This window comes from Phacochoerus africanus, chromosome 8 (assembly GCF_016906955.1).
Source record: "Phacochoerus africanus isolate WHEZ1 chromosome 8, ROS_Pafr_v1, whole genome shotgun sequence".
NCBI lineage: Eukaryota > Metazoa > Chordata > Mammalia > Artiodactyla > Suidae > Phacochoerus > Phacochoerus africanus.
The window spans coordinates 95,140,969-95,159,888 of record NC_062551.1 but is presented as its reverse complement, the minus strand read 5'-3'; the positions used below and the strand labels follow the sequence as shown (position 1 = coordinate 95,159,888).

At 47.1% G+C, this 18,920-nt stretch overlaps 2 protein-coding genes across 9 annotated transcripts; both read right to left on the bottom strand.

Annotated features, from left to right (window-relative positions):
• Positions 1-1,366: 1,366 nt before the first annotated feature.
• PPIE (peptidylprolyl isomerase E) lies at positions 1,367-16,775 on the bottom strand. 8 transcript variants are annotated; one of them, XM_047793481.1, is made up of 10 exons: positions 16,726-16,775; positions 15,313-15,411; positions 14,184-14,227; positions 13,640-13,720; positions 11,673-11,754; positions 11,074-11,174; positions 8,506-8,629; positions 2,956-3,141; positions 1,829-1,971; positions 1,367-1,669 (listed from the first exon to the last, which is right to left on the bottom strand). In XM_047793481.1, exons 4-10 carry the CDS (start codon positions 13,694-13,696, stop codon positions 1,601-1,603), a joined length of 762 nt encoding a protein of 253 aa, XP_047649437.1. In that variant the 5' UTR covers positions 13,697-13,720; positions 14,184-14,227; positions 15,313-15,411; positions 16,726-16,775; the 3' UTR covers positions 1,367-1,600. The 8 variants fall into 8 exon arrangements, with proteins under 8 accessions (XP_047649437.1, XP_047649435.1, XP_047649432.1 ...); XM_047793479.1 differs by having other exon boundaries at positions 13,694-13,720; XM_047793476.1 differs by having other exon boundaries at positions 13,694-13,720; positions 16,493-16,767.
• A 1,344-nt stretch (positions 16,776-18,119) lies between these two features.
• On the bottom strand, positions 18,120-18,620 carry LOC125133491 (polyadenylate-binding protein 4-like). Its single transcript, XM_047791650.1, has 2 exons — positions 18,466-18,620; positions 18,120-18,233 (listed from the first exon to the last, which is right to left on the bottom strand). Exons 1-2 carry the CDS (start codon positions 18,613-18,615, stop codon positions 18,144-18,146), a joined length of 240 nt encoding a protein of 79 aa, XP_047647606.1. The 5' UTR covers positions 18,616-18,620; the 3' UTR covers positions 18,120-18,143.
• Positions 18,621-18,920: the final 300 nt, after the last annotated feature.

The following is an 18,920-nucleotide window of genomic DNA, read 5'->3' as shown; positions in this document are numbered from 1 at the left end:
TAAAGCCTGGCTGACCAGTCCATGGAATGGGAGTGAGGAGAAGCTGGCCTGGCTTGAGCAGCAGACAGTGGCTGCACACAGGGACCAGAATGTGAGTTCAGAAGGGCTGGGGCCACCTGTCTCATCAGTGGTCAGCAAACTTCTTGCAAAGATTCAGATGGTAAATATTTTAGGCTTTGGGACCATGCTGTTAATTTTATGTGTCAATAGGCTAGGCCATGGTATCTACTTTTTAGCCAAACACCAGTCCAGAATTTGCTGTGAAAGTATTTTTCAGATATGACTGACATTTAAATCAGTAGACTTGGAGTAAAGCAGATGACCCTCCACAACTATGGTTGGGCATCCGTGGGAGAGAAAGACTGGGGTCACCTGAGGGAGAAGGGATTCTGCCACCAGCTGGCCTTTGGACTCAAGCTTCAACATCAACTATTCCCCGTGTGCTGGCCTGCCCTGCAGATGGCAGACTTGTGAGCCCCCACAACTGCAGAGCCAGTTCTGTAAACTAAGTCTATGTACCTAGACACATATCCCATTGGCCCTGTTGCTATGGAGAGCTCTCGTCAGGGACCACACACGATCTGTCACCAACACTGCCACTGTAGTTAGGAAGCAGCCACAGACAACATGTAAACAAATGGGTGTGGCTGTGTTCCAGTAAAACTAGACTCACAAAAACAGGCAGTGGGCTGATTAGACTCAGGGGGTTTGCTAACCTCTCATTCCCTCACAAGTAAGTATAGTACAGGGCATGGAGAAGGCACTCTGAGTAATAAAGTATCAAACATCTGTGTTGGAGTTCCCGTTGTGGCTCAGTGGTTAACGAACCCAACCAGCATCCATGAGGACGAAGGTTCCATTCCTGGCCTCACTCAGTGGGTTAAGGACCCGGTGTTGCTGTGAGCTGTGGTGCAGGCTGCAGACACGGCTTGAATCCTCCGTTGCTGTGGCTGTGGCCGGCAGCTACAGCTCTGATTCGACCCCTAGCCTGGGAACCTCCATATGCCACAGGTGCGGCCCTCAAGGAAAAAAAAAAAAAAAAATCTGTATAATGAAGGTAAAATAAACAAATGATTCACAGAGACTGAGAAGTACACCCGTTGGCTGTGAGACTGGCAGCATGATACGGGAGTAGAGGCACTGGAAGACAGGAACTTTCCCCCTGATTTCCGTGGTCTTGACAATGGTCTGACAAGGGTACTGGCTTAAAGCTCTCTCACCTCCCTCTCAGGGACTAGCCCAAGGGAGGAAAGCAAATCTGTGGGGAAGATGCTGTGCCCTACTTCTTTGTCAACCTATCTCAGGGAGACAACTGAGCTTTAGATGTGAGCTCTGATAACTCCCAGGAACTAGCTGGAGGCGGCAATACAAAAACTAGGATTTATTTTACCAGAAGAAAATGTCTAAGAGTCACACTGCTGGGCCTGGCAGCAAAGGCTGGAAAGGCCATGCACAGCTGTCCAGAGGGAAGGGTGGCACTTGGGCCCTCGGCCACACCTGGGGCAGAGCCAGAGGAGGCCAGGCTGTGCCCGCAGAGGAGCTGCCCCATGCTGACCAGGACACAAGGCCCTGCTGCCGCCAACAGGAGCCCTCTGGCGCCTCACGCGTACTCCCCACAGTCGGAGATGATCACCTTCTGCTTGGGCTTCCCGTCCTTGCTGCCCTGGGCCTTCGGGGCAGAACGGAAGAGGCCGAATCAGGGAGGGAGCGGGGAGGGTCCATGTGGCTCAGGGACACCCGGCCCCGCCCTCCCCACCCCAGCCGCCGCCACCGGGCCTCTCCCTCCAGGACCGGAGCCCCCCTCCTGCTCCCCCACATGGCCGCCCACCTCAATCTGCCGCAAGACGTCCAGCCCTTCCGTGACCTCCCCGAACACGACGTGCTTGCCGTCCAGCCAATCTGTCTTGTCACACGTCAGGAAGAATTGGGAGCCATTGGTGTTTGGGCCAGAGTTGGCCATTGAGAGCAGGCCTGGGGAGAGAAAGACCAGGTCGGCTCCCTCCACCCTGCTCTCAGCCCCCGATGTCTGGTAGCAGAGGCCAGAGTGCTGGAGTGGGATGAGGCAAGGGCAGGGAGATCACGTGCAAGACGGAACTGCTGGCGTCTTGGGTCAGCGTGGTTTCAGTGGACTGTGGGGTCAGAAGTCTGTCTAGAGCGGGTGGTGAGAACAGGAGGCAGAGAGCCTACATAACTTCTTTAAGAAGTTCTGCTTAAAAGGGGGACTGGAGGCAAGGGTGATGGCTGAGAGGTGTGAGTCAAAGCACTTTTAAAAAAGACTGATCCTGCGGGCTTGTACGCTGACGGGCTGGCCCAGCAGAGCTGGGAAATGCATTTCACGGGGTGGGGGGTGGGGTGGGGCGGGGGCCCAACTGCAGAAGCCAGGCTCCGAAGTAGGGGAGAGGGCAGGGGTCCAGACCACGAGCAGAGGGGACGCTGCCAAGCCCCTGTACCTGGAGGGAAGTCAGAGGGGGATGTGTGGACATGGTGGAGGAGGCCGAGTGTCGGCTGAGGCAGAGGGTGACATGGAGGCTTTGGTAGTGAAGGAGGGATGGACGGGAGCTCTAGCTAGTAAGGCTGCCGAGCGCCCCCTGAGGAACTGCAGGAATGAATTTCAGTACACTTCTGCGTTTTCTCTAGTTGCTGGGGCCCAACCACTGAAACTTTACTGGGTATGTCTGACGGAGTGAGGCGGGCAGTGGGGTTGAGGGAAGTAGAGGGCCTACAATGGCGGACCACAGAATCTAAGCTAGGCCGATAGGGGGTGTGGACACGCGGGCAGATGGATGGAAACAAGCTCGCTCCACTCCAGTGACGCCAAACCTTTCTCTTCTGCTCACTGGGTGGGTCTCCTGCAGACCCCGACCCCTCAGCCAGAACCACGGCCTGTCACCCACCCTGCGCAGCCATCCTGCCCCAGCCCGGCCTGCTCGTCACCACCTACCCATGGGGTCCCACCTGGTCCCGTGTGCTTGAGGATAAAGTTTTCATCATCAAACTTCTTCCCATAGATGGACTTGCCCCCAGTGCCGTTGTGGTTGGTGAAATCGCCGCCCTGGCACATGAACTGGGGGATGATACGGTGGAAGCTGCTGCCCTTGAAGCCAAAGCCCTTCTCGTGGGTGCACAGGCAGCGGAAGTTCTCTGGGGCCCAGAAAGGAAAAGGCACCCGGGTTAAAGAACAAACCAAGAAAGCCTCTCTCTAACTAGGCTGAAATACCACATTCTACTTGTTTAATGTTCATTTAGACCTTTGAGATACTGACATCTTGGAGGACTGGAAGGGATTTCTGGTTAAAGAAGGAGTGATCACATGCATTCCAGCTCTGCTCCAACTAAACTGACAGTGAAGCAATTTTTAAAAAGAAAAACCAAGAGTTCTTGTTGTGGCTCAGTGGGTTAAGAACCCGACTAGTATCCATGAGGATGCCAGTTCAATCCCTGGCCTGGCTCAGTAGGCTAAGGACCTGACATTGCTGCAAGTTGCAGTGTAGTTTGCAGATGCAGCTCAGATTTGGTGTTGCTGTGGCTGTGGTGTAGGCTGGCAGTTGCAGCTCCGATTCAACCCCTAGCCTGCCTGGGAACTTCCATATGCCATGGGTGTGGTCTTTTTTTTTTTTTTTTAAAAAAAGAAAAACCAAACAGGATCTGAGAAAAAAAACAAGGGCACCTCTTTGTGACTTTGAATTTGGCAATGGTTTTCTTAATTGCGACACCAAAAGTATAAGTAACAAAAGAAAAGATAGGCAAATTATACTTCATCAAAATGAAAAACTTTTGTGCATCAAATACTCTCAACAATGTGAAAAGGCAACTTAGGGAATGGAAGAAAATATTTGCAAATCTTATCCCTGAAGGGTTTAATACCCAGAACACACAACAAAATCCCACAACTCAACCACAAAAAGACAAACAATTCAGTAAACAGGTAAAAGATCTGAATAGATATTTCTCCAAAGAACATACACAAAGGGCCCCTGCCCCTAAGCACATGAAAAGATGCTCCACATCACTAGTCATTAGGGAAACGCAAATCAAAACCACAGTGAGATCCCACATCGCATCTACTAGGACGGCTACAATAACAGAAAACAAGTGTTCATAAGCATGTGGAGAAATCAGAACCCTTAAACACTGCTGGTGGGAATGCAAAATAGTGCAGCCACTGTGGAAAACAGTTTGGCAGTTCCTAAAAAGTTAAATTAGAATTACCGTAAAAACTAGCATTTCTACTCTTAGGAAGACACCGCAAATAACTGAAAACAAGTACTTGAACATATTCGTATATGAGCGTTCACAGCAACACTACTCACAATGGCCAGAAAGTGGAAACAAGGCTCAAGTGTCCATCAACATGTGAATAGCAATTATCCAGTCATGAACATGAACAAGACACTGAGATACAGACAACCCTTGAAAACACTAAGTGATATAAGCCAGACACAAAAGGACCATTATGCGATTCCATTTACATGAAATATCTAGGAGCGCAAATTCAGAGAGACAGAAAGTAGATGAGATGTTACCAAGGGCTGGTGGAGAGAAGAATGGGACCTACTGTTTAATGGGTACCAAGTTTCTGTTTAGGGTGATGGAAAAATTTTGAAAATAGATGGTGCTAAGAGTTGTACAACACTGTGAATGCAATTAATTCCAGTAAATTGTGCACTTAGAAAAATGGATAAAATGACCAAAAAAGGTGTGTGTGTGTGTGTGAGAGAGAAGAGATAAAAGCAACAAAAATCTTTGAAACCTAGAAGACAAACAGATGAGCCATAACTGATACAGCAGACCTAACAAAGCTGAAGCTTACACTAGTAAAGCAGAGAAGTAATTTATGGGGCAGAAGCTCAGATACGAGGTGAGGATGGTTCTCAAAGCAGGAAGTCAGACTGAAGGCCTGTTTAGGAAAGCAGCTAGCCCCCAGAGGCTCTCCCTTCCCTGGCCCTGGCTGCCAGCTGGAGCTCTATCTACCCTCTGGCAGGTTAAAGCAGAGGGTCTCTGGTCTGGGATGCACTACACATCTCCAAGGGCTGAGACACAATGACAAATGGAGACTGAGTTAAGGTTTATCTACTGCTCCCATCTCACTCACTATGACAGCAAACAGATGGACACAGGACCACTAGCAAGAGACTGGAGGCTTCTCTGTGACACTGCTCTGTCCAAGGGACCATAACTCAGGAACACTGACATCCAGGGTCCAACAGAGAGAAAATCCCCTTCCAGTGGAAGCCCCAGTCAGGAGGCCTTACCGATCGATGTCCAGGGAGTTCCCAAGCAGATTTTTGGGGCTCTAGTCTTAAAGATGAGGAAGGCATCTAATGTGAAAAGCAAAGACTAAAACAGACCAGTAACGAAGCAGAACAAAATTTTAAAAACCCAGGAAAATGTGACTTAAAACATAAGCTGTATACAAAGGAGAAACTTCAGTGATATCCCAAGACAAAATGATAGTACGTGCATGGAATAAGCACAGGATGCTATGAAAAAGAACATTTAGAAAGGCCCCAGAATGAGAGAAGCAAGAAATTAGAAGGGACAAAAAGCAAAGAAATAATTCAAGGAAATTTCCCCAAACCAAAGGATAGGATTGTCCTGATGGATGGCTGTGATATGCAGAACAATGGCTCACCAAGCTGTCCACGTCCCCATGGACCTGAGAATATGTTATGCTGTACAAGGGAAAAGGCACTTTGCAGGTGCGACTAAGGTTATGGACACTGAGGAGGGGAGAGCAGATTATCCAAGTTGGCCTCATATATCACAAGCCTTTAACCAGAGAACCTTTCTCGGCTGAAGTCAGAGAGAGTTCGAAGTGGATGGAGAGATTCAGAACATGAGAGAGACTAGATCTACTGTTTCTGGCTTTGAAAACAGAGGAAAGGGGCCACAAACCTCTTGAAGCTGGGAACAGCCCTCAGCTGGCAGTCAGCAAGGAAACTGGTACCTTGGTCTATAGATGCAGGAAAGTGAATTCTGCTGATGACCTGACTGTCTCTGGAAATAGATCCTTCCCTAGAGCTTCCAGTAAGGCACGCAGCAATCTAGCCACCACCTTCATTTTAGCCCAATGAGGCTTGTGTTGGACGCCTTGCTTTTGGGACAGTCAAGGTAATAAATTTGTGTTCTAAGTCTGTAATAATTTGTTACAGCAGCATAGAAAAACTAATGCAATGGGGTCCACTGAATATCCAGCATGATGGATGGAAGGTGACCTACTCCAAAGGCACTGTTTCAGGACAAAGAGACCCTCCTAGCCTCTACACCAGTGCTATCTAACAGCTATTAAGCACTTGGTTAGTGTAATTAAGGAAATGAATTTTAATTTTATTTAACTTGAATTAATTTAAACTTAACTAGTCACATGTGGCTAGTGGCTACCATACTGGACAGCTTAGCTCTAGACAGAAAAAAAGTTTTTTATAAAGGACCAAGCATCAGAATGACATTAGACTTCTCCAGAATTCTACTCCCAAACTATCAAATGGGAAAGTAGATATTTTCCTATATCTGTCTCAAAAAACTCACTCCCCCAAGCTCTTTTCTCCAGAAGCTACAGAAGCATGGCCTCTACTGAAATGAGGGAATAGACCAAAAATGACAACAGAGGTGCCAACATAATAAGTGAAAAGAGGAGATCTCATGACAATAGCTATGCAGTGGGCCTGGAAAGCAACTGGTCCAGGCCAGAGGAGGTCAGAAGCTTCCATGGAGGAAAAAGTGAAACTGAACATGATGAGAGAGTTATACAAGCAGGAGAATTTGGGAGAGACTCAGGAATGTGTGCACAGTGGACAAAGCAAATATGAAAATAAGACAATTATGAATTCCAAGGAAAACAAAATGGAATGTATGAAAAGAAGCTATAATATGATGCATTCATAGTTAAAATAACCCATGACCTAACCAAAACTATGGTAACAATACAAGGAAGATGAAGGAGCAGAAAAGGTGATAGAAAAGCTAATCCTTATCTTCTGAAGTGGGAAGCCAATAGATAATGTCTAAAATGAAAAAACGAAAAACAAAAACCAGGAAATAGCAACACAAATCTATTATCTACCGATACAGAGGTGAAAAATCAAAAGAATCCACTAGGAGTTGAAGCAGCAATGGTGTTAGTGATGAAGACAGCACCGGGGCACTGCTGCTTTTTAAAACAAGCTTTGTCCAGAGTCCCTGTTGTGGTGCAGTGGAAACAATCAGACTAGTATCCATGAGGATGTGGGTTCGACCCCTGACCTCGCTCAGTGGGTTAAGGATCCGGCATTACTGTGAGCTGTGGTGTATGTTGCAGACATAGTTTGGATCCTGTGCTGCTGTGGCTGTGGTGTAGGTCAGCAGCTGTAGCTCTGATTTGACCCCTAGCCTGGGATCTTCCATATGTCATGGGTGTGGGCCTAAAAAAAAAAAAAAAAAAAAGAAAAAAGAAAGCAAAATAAATAAATAAGCAAGCTTTGTGAAACTAACATTTTAAACTATTTGTCTTCAAGAAAATTTAGATTTTAAAGAAGAGTAAATAGGAGTCAGTATTTAACAAATGACAAAATACTTAAACTATTAGTTAACGGTAATTACTTCTGAAGGGTAAACTAGATGTAGAGAAGACAAAAAGACTTAAATTTTCAATTCATTGCCTTCAATATTGTTAGAATATATATATATAATACGTGAGTAGTTCTTTTTTTTTCTTTTTAGGGTCGCACCTGTGGCATATGGAAGTTCCCAGGCTAGGGGTCAAAACAGTTGCAGCTGCCAGACTACGCCACAGCCACAGCAATGTCAGATCTGAGCCACATCTGCGACCTACACCACAGCTTGCAGCAATGCTGAATCCTTAATCCACTGAGCGAGGCCACGGATAGAACTTGTATCCTCATGGACACTATGTCAGGTTCTTAACCCTCTGAGTCACAATGGGAATTCCTATATGTAGGTTTTTTTTAAAAAAAACCCATAAATACATGTTTACTTATGTTAAAGAAAAATAAAAAGACTATTAAAAACCAGTACACTGGAGTTCCCGTGGTGGCGCAGTGGTTAACGAATCCGACTAGGAACCATGAGGTTGCGGGTTCGGTCCCTGCCCTTGCTCAGTGGGTTAACGATCCGGCGTTGCCGTGAGCTGTGGTGTAGGTTGCAGACGCGGCTCGGATCCTGCGTTGCTGTGGCTCTGGCGTATGCCGGTGGCTACAGCTCCGATTGGACCCCTAGCCTGGGAACCTCCATATGCCGCGGGAGCGGCCCAAGAAATAGCAAAAAAATAAAATAAAAAAAAAATAAAAAATAAAATAAAATAAAATAAAATAAAAACCAGTAAACTACTACTTACAAAGCTTTAAAAATGCCTGCTCTGACTCATCTGTTACTAGATCCCACAATGTGAGATGCTGCAAAGCAACTTGGGTCAGAAACAATGTCACAGGAATGGAGGCACTGAGAATCTTGGGAAGGCTCACTGCTCAGCCACCAGCTTCCCGCCCTCCCGACAGGAGTCCTGCTCACCTGCTGTCATGGGAACGACGTCTGAACGCAAGAGTATCTGGATGCGGCCGGCTGGCTTGTTCCCAATCTTGATGTCCATGTATACTTGGGGGTTTGACCGGGCCTTTTTGGCAGTGGGCTCCCCCTGGACGCAGGAGAAATGGCCAGGTTAGAGACCTCCCTCACTCACTGGAGTGAATGTTCTTCTGGATCCACACTGGAACCCAACTGCAGCAAGCAGGCTGGGCAAAGTGCTGACAGGGAAGGCCCTGAGCCCTGACAGCGCTGCAGCGGGTAGAGGCCACAGCCACGGTCCCCAGCTGGACATCTAGTGACACAGAACCTCAGTACCCTCTGCCTGGAGCCCCACTTGCAGGCATGTTTTCTCATCACACCCTCTCAGCATGTCAGCTCGCTTCGCCATCACCCTCCCCTGCAATCACAGATCAGTAATTTTCTGGTCTACAACACAAAACTCTCAGCATCTTCAAACCCCTCTTAAAGCCCACCCCCCTTACTCCAGTTTAATGGACCCCTTTCTGTAACACCACCCCTTCCTTCTATGCTCAGCCCTGCATATCCACAGGCTGGCTGCAATGGAAGCAAGCAGGGCCTAAGTGCTCAGAGGACTGTGGAGGAGCCTGGGCCTTGCTTTATCCTCCAAGCAGACAAGGCTGGGCAGAGGAGACAGTTAATACAGCTGTCACAGTTGCTCCAAAGAGAAAAGTCAAGCGTCCTTAACTTGCTTGTGGTTCAGTTTAACTAACGCTGAGGTATCACACTGGGTACTGAGGGTACTGTGATGACTCTGCTGCTAACAAGGGCAGCAGCATAGCTGTAACAACAAATACTCACACAGCACTTGCCAGGTACAGGGAACTATTCGGAACATTGTATGTGATCTGTTCATCTTTATGACCACCTGTGAGATCAGTGCTACCATCATTCCCATTTTACAGGCGAGGAAACTGAGGTACAATGCAGTTCAGTAACCTGCCCAAAGTCACTCCCACTCCCAACCAAGTCCATTTTCTTAATCACATTATCCCACCTCACATTCCACATTTATATTAACAAGATGCACAGTACAAAGGCCCCTGTCCTCACAGAATTTACTGACAAGAAAGGGAAAGGCAATAAGCACTTGAGCAGCCTATACCAAAGCAAAGACATACAAGGAAATACAAAGACTGGTTTTACCAAGGGTGTAAAGTGTGGTCTGCAAGGTGAGAGGTGGGCAGGGTCAAGGCCTTTATCCCCTGGGACAGATGATGGGTAGCTATGGAAAAGTTCTCAGCAGGAAAGTCAGATGATCCATCTTATGCTTTAAAAAGATCTAGCTGCCCTTATGACAGATAGGAGGGGAGTAAAAGTGCAGCTAGAAGACCAGTTAGGAAGCTACTGCAATTACCCAGATGAGATGAGAAGCTGGGCGATGGAGTCAGGAAAGGAGGAGGGATTCAAGGAAGGTTTAAGAGAAAAACTCAGCAGAATACAATGCACCGACTCTACTTTAATGAGGGGTCTAGGGTGACCTAGGGTCTCTCCACTGACATTCTCTATGGGCCATTACTGTGCTCTGCTTTGCCACGGATGGTGGCAAATTAGTGAGCTTGAGAGCACAGGAAGAACAGGATCAGAGAAGGGAGGCATCCATTTTAGGTAGCTTTACGCTGCCTGTGAGACTCACAGCACAAATCTGAAGCTTGGCGGTTCCTATTGTGGCCCAGCGGTAATGAGCCTGACTAGCATCCATGAGGATGAAGGTTCCATCCCTGGCCTCACTCAGTGGTTAAGGATCCAGCATTGCCGTGAGCTATGGTGTAGGTCGCAGACACAGCTCAGATCCTGAGTTGCTGTGGCTGTGGTGTAGGCCAGCAGCTGTAGCTCCAATTCAACCCCTAGCCTGGAAACCTCCATGCACTCTGGGTGCGGCCCTAAAAATTGGGGGAAGGAAGGAAGGAAGGAAGGAAGGAAGGAAGGAGGAAAGAAATCTGAAGCTCAGGACTAGAAACAGAGTCCAAAAAAGTCAACAGCACAGAAGAGGTGGTGAAAAATCAGAGTGACTGCCCCTGTTTTGGTCAAGAGGGGAGACAGAGAGACTCCATGGGTCAAGAAAGAAATCCAGAAGAACATGAAGCAGAGGGGCAGCCTGAGAGGCAGTGGTGAGAGGCAGGCTGAGGATCAGAAGGTGCCACTGTGGGCTCTCAGGAGACCTGGACCAGTGCACAGGATGCAGGGAAGGACCCCAACCCTGTCCTGCCTTCCCTATGTCAGGACAGCAAGACTGTGAGCCTGGGACTTGATGCTTCGGGTAAAGAGGGAGAATGATGAGGAGGGGCACTGGGGTGGGCTCACTACCCTTCCTCACCTCAGCGTAATCACAGAACAGGACCCGAGCCTGGAAGCTCCTCACGCAGGCACAAGGACGAGGAGCCTAAAGCTCCTCTTTAGTTCACTCAACACCACCTCCAACAACACATAAAAGTTCAGTTTTCATTCTCTCTGCTTTTGTATATATGTTTGCAAATTTCCATAAAACCTTAAAAAACAAAGCCTCCTGTGAGACATGCCAGCCTGCAATCTCACCTCCTGGGTTTCTACTTTGGGAGGCTCTGAGCCTTCTTCTTCTTTATTCTCTTCAAGAGTCTTTCCAGAAAACTTCTTCAACCAGTCATCATCGGACCAAACTGAAAGGAAAGTGAGCAAAGATGAACAAATTCAACCCATCAGCCAACTGCTACTAAGCAGACCTTACTCTTTGGTATTTTTGCCTAGAAGACTCTGCCTTGGGAACTCCCAGGGGTAAGGTCAGTTCCCGCAGGGTCTGCCGCCCTGAAGTCCACCTCTTAGCAGGAAAAGCTCTGCCTCACGGAAAGGTGCAGCCTTTACCGGCCCTAACACTCAATGGCACACCCCAGCGTCAAGTGCTGAGAAAACTGGGACAGGTAAGAGATCAGGCAGGGTTCCTCTCTCGTAAGGGAAACAATTACCCTGGCTTTGCTGAGAAACTCAAACTCTTTTTATCCCCCTACAAAGATGGTACATATTCTTCACCAGCATAAACCACCCTCTACTCCTGACCACCAGAGTGCTATTCAGCTCCTACTTCCAAGAAAACAGGGACAGGAAGGCAACCAAAGCCAAAGGGGAAGATGTGAAGGGGAACCTGTGTTGCTCCCACTCACCTGGTCTGGAAGAGCCTTCCTTAATCCTCATTGGTTTTGCCAAATTGACACGAATTGTCCGTCCAAAGAGCTCAGATTCATTCTGAAAAGATTGAAAATCCAGCTGCTTAAACCGTTAGGTTGAAGTAAAATCAGACAGCTTTCTGTTTACTTCTGATACATCTGAGATAAGCTCATGATTTGTTCTCCCTTAATCCCTGAGCCCCTAACAGCAAGCTATGCACCTGCCACACAGCAGTCTCTGGGCAGGGAATTTCCTCCTTGGAGCCATCACACACATCCTTTCTTTCAATACCAGGAAGGACTTGTGCTACCAAAACTGACTCAAGATTCAGAGCACTCTGAAATTACGAGGATAAATGTGGTTTCTAAGTACACAAGTTCACCTCCAAGTCAAGATCAGCCTTGAAAGGGTAAGAAGTGAGAGATGAGGAACATGTTTGGTGAATAGGTAACAGAGAATAGGAATAAAAGAAAATTTTTGTATCCAAAGATAACTGATACCAGGAAAGGTCACTTAATGTGAATCCACTTGAAGCAGTGAAGAAAACATAACGGTAAAAATGTGAAGGGGAGGGAGTTCCCTTTGCAGCTCAGCAGTTAATGAACCCAACTAGGATCCAAGAGGATACTGGTTTGATCCCTGGCCTCACTCAGTGGGTTAAGGATCCAGTGTTGCCTTGAGCTGTGGTGTAGGTCACAGATGTGGCTCGGATCCCACGTTGTTATGGCTGTGGTGTAGGCCGGCAGCTGTAGCTCCAATTCAATCCCTAGCCTGGGAACCTCCATATGCCACAAGTATGGCCTGAAAAAGCAAAAAATAAATAAATAAATAAATAAATAAATAAATAAATAAGTGAAGGATAGGAGTTCCCTTGTGGTGCAATGGGTTAAGGATCCAGCATTGTTACTGCAATGGTTCGGTTCACTGCTATGGTGCAGGTTCGATCCCTGGTCTGGGAAATTTCACATGCCGCAGGTGCAGACAAAAAAAGAAAATACAGTTAAAATTCAGGTTTACGCACTAATTTGTAGAACAAAAATGTAATGGAAGCTGATTAATCCGCAGTATTTTCTTTCCAACAAAATACTATCAACGGTATGATATGATATCTTTGTGGTGAAAAATCATAAGCATCTCAAAGATGAAATAAATACTCAAGAGCTGCATCATTTCCCAAAAGGACCGCTCCAGGCTATTCCAATCATTTGCATCAGCTGCACACCCTATCATTCTCCTTACTGAATTTCCTAGTTGTTAACTTGTCCAACACATCATGAAATCCTGCCTCTTTTTACAAAATACACGATTTCATTGTACAATCTGTTTGCACTGGTTTGCAATTTCCTACCCTAGACAGGGTCAGCCAGTTAGAGTGGTCAACAAGGATGGTAAGGATTTACATTACTGTCAAATGGGGAAAGATGTTTGAGTAGGGACAATTTTTTAAAACTTAATTTAATTTTTTAAAAATGTAAGTATAGTTGATTTACAAAGTGTCAATTCTGCTGTCAGCTAAGAGATCCAAGCGAATATATATATATGTATATATACACACATACATACAATCTTTCCTCATATTATCTTGAGTAAGGATAATTTTACAAGTGATCAATACACAGTGAATTTTTTTTCTTTCTATGACCACACATATGGCACATGGAAGTTCCTGGGCTAGGGGTCGAATCAGAGCTGCAGCTGCAGGCCTACCCCACAGCCATAGCAACACCAGATCTGACCCACATCTGCAACCTATGCTGCAGCTTACGGCAATGCTAGATCCTTAACCCACTGAGCGAGGCCAGGAATTGAACCCCTCTCCTCGTGGAGGAGACTATATTGTGTTTTTAACCTGCTGAGCCACAATGGCAACTTCCACAGTGGATATTTTCACATGATGAAATTCTACTTCCCCATGCAACATTGTAACTTGGGAGGTTCTGCAAACCAGTTTATGAATAAAGACCTTCTGTACCATCAAAAAGTAACTTCTGTTAAGTATGAGGATTCTCAGCCATACCATGTTGTCAATAGCTGCTGCAGCATCCTGCCAAGGAAAGACAAGGACAAGTTTAGGCATGCAGCTCAATGCTTCCTGTGGTGTCTAGATACATGCTCAGTAGGAAAACAAAACAAAAACTAACCACCCCACCACTGCCAAAAAAAAAAAAAAAACCCAACAAGAAAGTTCTCTGTTGGTGGCAAAGCTATTTGCAAGAAAGTGGAAGGCAGAGAAATAATCGCCAGTACTGCCATGTAAGAATGTTCAATGAGCAGAGCTGCAGAATCTCTGCAGAGCAAGAGGAGCAGCACCTGACAGTCTCAGATGTTAACCACAGCCTCCAGTTTGATTAAGCAAGGAAAGCTTTCTTTCAAATAGCACTTTTGTCTCTCTGGAACCATCACCATGAGGCTCAGAAACCCAACCGAATGGCGAACAGCTCCCTTTGTAATCAGTAACAGTAATAACAGAAGCCAAAGACTTAACATAGGTAATAGAATTTTCTCACCTCGGCCAACTCAAACTCAACAAAAGCAAATCCTCGGTGCTTTTCTGAAAAGAAAAGAAAAAAAGAAAAAAAAAGTAAACAAAATCACAATTACCACGTGGGCAAAGGGAAGAAGCATGTGGTCATAAGGAAACTGAAGTCTGTCGTATGTCTTATCCATTCACTAGAAAATTCTATTCAATCACTATTTTGGAAAAAGGAATCATATTCTTTGGTTTTTCCTAGTTTAAACCACATTTCAAGCTATACTGAACTGTTCTGTAGTGAATATAGCTAAATAATAACTGTACTTTTAATCTTTAAAATAAGAATACAAGAAGTTCCCTTGGTGGAGCAACAAGTTAAGGATCCAGCATAGTCACTGCTGTGGCTTGAGTTGCAGCTGTGGTGTGGGTTCGAATCCTGACCTTGGAACTTCTGCATGCCATGGGTGTAGCCAGGGTGGGGGATGGGGGGAAGGATTCAGTTCTTCTTCCAAAGCTAAAGTAAAACTTTAACCTTTGCATGCAAGACAGCTGGAAAAATGAAGTCATTTAATCTATCAAATTATCCATTTCAAATACACATTCTGAACAACAACTTTGCATAAAACATGAATCCTAAAACCTGAGTAAGGACCTTTAGTCTTTACCCTCCACAAAATGGTAATCAAAATAGAAAGGCCAGGTGCCCAACAGTGTTAGTTAACCAATTAACCTTAGAGAGCCAATACAACCAAAGAAAATTTACCCAGATGTGCAGAGGCTAAGGCTCCACTCTTAGGGCTGGGCTTTCCTGCTACCCTGATTAATAGCACAGCTGCCAAAAAGGGGAGAGATGAGGTAGAGTACTTGGTAAGTAGTTTGAAACAACATATCTCCACGTAGCTCAAAACCAATCTTCCTACTGGCTAACTGATAACTGTCTTATCTCAAATACAACAGATAGGACTCTGCAAATTACAGCTCACAACTGCAAGCCTAAGAAGAGTCCTGCATTGAGATCACTGTCATGCTGCCCAAGGCATATCTCAAATGCACTGTGATATGACCTAAATGTTGTTTTTTGGTTTTTGTTTTTTTTTAAGTTCTCTTTCTAGCAGGAGAATTCTGAGCATGAGAAACATGCTCAGAAACATAAAAAGCCTCACCTGTTTCATAATCCAGAGGAATCTGGATATCTGTGATGTCTCCAAAAGGGATAAAAGCAGCATGAAGAACTTTGTCATCCACCTCCTCTGCAAGTCCACCTGCAAAGAAGCCAAAGGCCTTCTGAGTTACTGCCCTCCATTCTCTTGAAAAGTCCTTGCTATTCAGATAGCACGTGACCACCAAGTGGAGGGGGTCTTTCCATCCAGTCCTTTGGGTACACAAACACCCCTCTCATCTGCTCCCTCATGCCTACTTATGAAGCACACTCCTATCACCCTTCTTTAAGATTCTCATCTGGGAGTTCCCGTCGCAGCACAGCAGAAGCGCCCGTTGGGGCACAGCAGAAGCTAATCCGACTAGGAACCATGAAGTCGTGGGTTTGATCCCTGGCCTCGCTCAGTGGGTTAGGGATCTGGCATTGCCGTGAGCTGTGGTGTAGGTCGCAGAGGCGACTAGGATCTGGTGTTGCTGTTGGCTGTGGCATAGGCCGGTAGCAACAGCTCCAATTAGACCCCTAGCCTGAGAACCTCCATATGCCGTGGGTGCGGCCCTATAAAGACAGAAAAGACAAAAAAAAAAGAAAAAAAAGACTCTTATCTGAAGTAAGCCCCAGGATTACTGCAGTAACTTCATAAATAACCCCCACAAAACCAACCAGTAGTACCATCATGGAAACGTTCAGATTTTAACCCATCATTTCTCTGCTTAAACTACTTAGAAGGTTTCCCACTGTCCTCAGAATAACGTATAAACGCCTTAGCAGTGCACATAAGGTTTTTCACAAGGCCCCGCCCACCTCTTCGAGCCTCTCTCCCCTTGCCCCCAAGTATCAGGCTACTTTACACCTTTGGGCTTTTGCTTTATGCTCCCTTTTAGTAAACACACCTGCCCTACTTTGGCTGACTGACTGAGACTCATCAGCTCCAGCGTCACAGCATCCTATAAGTGTGCTCTAAACTCTCCAAATGGAGGGTCATTTCTTCCCGAACCCAGGCCCCTATCACCATTGTCCACCAAAGCGCTCATCAAACTACGCTAGTAACGTTATTCCCACTTTTACCCGGCTAGTCTGGGAACTCTTTCCTTAAAGGCAACAGGGGGGCTGAGCCATCTCTGCAAAGAATGTAAAGTGAATGGGCACGAGGATTCAGAGGTCCCTAATATTAAGCTAACACTGGCCTGGGCCCAAGAGGTGAAGAGGTTCCTGTGAGTTTAGCGGGCTTGGAAGAATTGAAGCGATCGTTGGGTCTCGGGGTCCCACCCTGAGGCCAAGCAATACCGCCATAGATGCGGCCTAGACAGCTGCTCGCCGGCCTCCGCGTCCGGAGACCTGTCCAGCTCCACGCCACGACCCACTCACGGCGAGGTTCGCCCAGACTCCACTTAGCACCCGCGCCTGCTCACCCACGTACAACACTCGCTTGGTAGTGGCCATCTTGCTCGCACGCTCTTCCGCCGGAAGCCCGCTCTCGGGCCCCGCCCCCGCGTTCGGCGCTCGCAGGCCCCGCCCATTTAGGCGTGGGCCTAAGTGGCTTCCTACTCGCGGTGATTCTCGCCGGCGTTGCGCAGGTGCATCTCGGTGGGTGAGGGAACCTGGTCCCCGCGCTGCCTTTGCGCTGTCGTGAGGAAAACAGTGCTGTGAGCAATCAGCTGGAGTCCGCAAATAATAAACTACCAATAAGCTACGGCCCGCGGTCCACCCTCGCCAGTTTGTTTTTGGACAACCCCGGAGCTACAAATAGTAGCTGAAAAAAAAAAATCCAAACAAGAATAATATTTCCTGACACATGAAAACCATATGAAGTTCAGGATTTCCCGTTATTGGCTCCGTAACTTAAGAATCTGACTAGTATCCCTGAGGTTGCAGGTTCCATCCCTGACCTTGCTCATTGGGTTAAGGATCCAGTGTCGCTGCAAGCAAGCAGCTGCCTAGATCACAGATGCGGCTGGGATCCTGCCTTGTGGTGGCTGTGCTCGCTGTGGCTGTGGTGTAGGCTGGCAGCTGCAGCTCTGATTTGACCCCTAGCCTGGGAACTTACATATGTCGCAGGTGTGACCCTAAAAAAGGAAAAAAAAAAACTGAAGTTCAATTTTCATACACAAAAATTTATTGGAACCCAGACATGCTCATTCCTTTAAGTATTGGTCTGTGACTGTTTTCACGCTGCAAGGGCAGACCTAGGGCCTACAAAGCTTGAAATATTTACCATCAGACTCTTTAGGAAAAACATTTGCCAACTCTTGGAATAAAACAACTAATACATAAATCACTGATCGACATAAGTTATACAAAATAATAGGGCCATCTACTTTAGATACAGCAGTGGGTTAAGATCTCCCTGAGGTCATATTTAAGCTGAAACCTGGAGGAAGAGGAGCCAGAGAGAGGAGGAAGTAGAGAAAACAGTTTCAGAGAGAGGAGACAGTGTCTGTGTGTTCAAGAAACTGAAAGGCCAGAGCATGGGGGTTAGGGAGGGGAGGGGCAGAAAACCTTAGGCAGGCAAGCTGGGCAGGGATCAGGTGATGCAGGGCCCTGTAAACCACGTGGAGGATTTATAAGTTTTGAGAAGCTACTGAAGGTTGTAATAGGGAGTTCCATGGTCACATTCATGTTCTAAAATAGTGCTCTGGGAGTTCCGTGGTGGCCTGGAAATTAAGGATTGTTGTCACTGCTGTGGCTTAGGTTCGATTCGTGGCTCAGGAATTTCCACATGCTCCTGATGCAGCAAAAACAAACACACAGACAAAACAAACAAACAAACCCCCCCCAGCACCTCCCCCCACCACCACTGAAGGAAATGAAAAAGCCAAACATACGGTTTGTCCTTGTCTAAGAGGTAGCAGCAGCAACAGCGCCCACCTTCTGGGCAGCTTCTTTCTTGGCATGATGAGCCTGTAGGACCGCTACAGCTTCATCCACCTGTGAGAGATCTCCAGGTGGTCAGTGACATCTGAGGAGAGTCCCTCCGTCCCTCCCTGGCGCCCAGGCCCAGCGGGGGCTTCTGGTGTTAACTGCTTTCTCACATGCCCACAGCACAGCAACCCTCGGATCGCAGGCGAGGCACAAGGAAGAGGTCATGGGGGCAGAAGACCCCCCCACACACATCCTGAGCCAAGTGAGCCGAAGTGACAGGGTCGGAGAACCAGCTCACCTTGGAGCGGAGAGACTCGGGGGACTCCAGCATGTGCAGCAGCTCTGAGTTGTCAATCTCCAGCAGCATCCCCGTAATCTTCCCAGCCAGGTTTGAGTGCATGGTCTGGATGAGCGGGAACAAACGTTCACCTGTGGGAAGGTACTCCATTAAAAACCCAGTAGGAGCCTGGATGCTGGTGTCCAGGTCAGTAACAGGCTCTGGCCCCCTCTTCTGCAAGCATGTGGGTCACTCACCCAGCATCTGCTTCTGTTGAGGGGTGGGGTGGGGTGTTGCGGCCGGCGTGGAGGTGGTCAGCTGCACGTGGACTACAGGCCTGGGAACCAGGAGAGGAAGAAACCAGGGAAAGGGCATATGATAGTTGTCATGGTTAGGACAGTCCAATCATTAAATACTTGAATGCTACCACTCAGAATTCCAGAAGAGGTGGAAAAGGGCTAATATTCCCTGAGCAA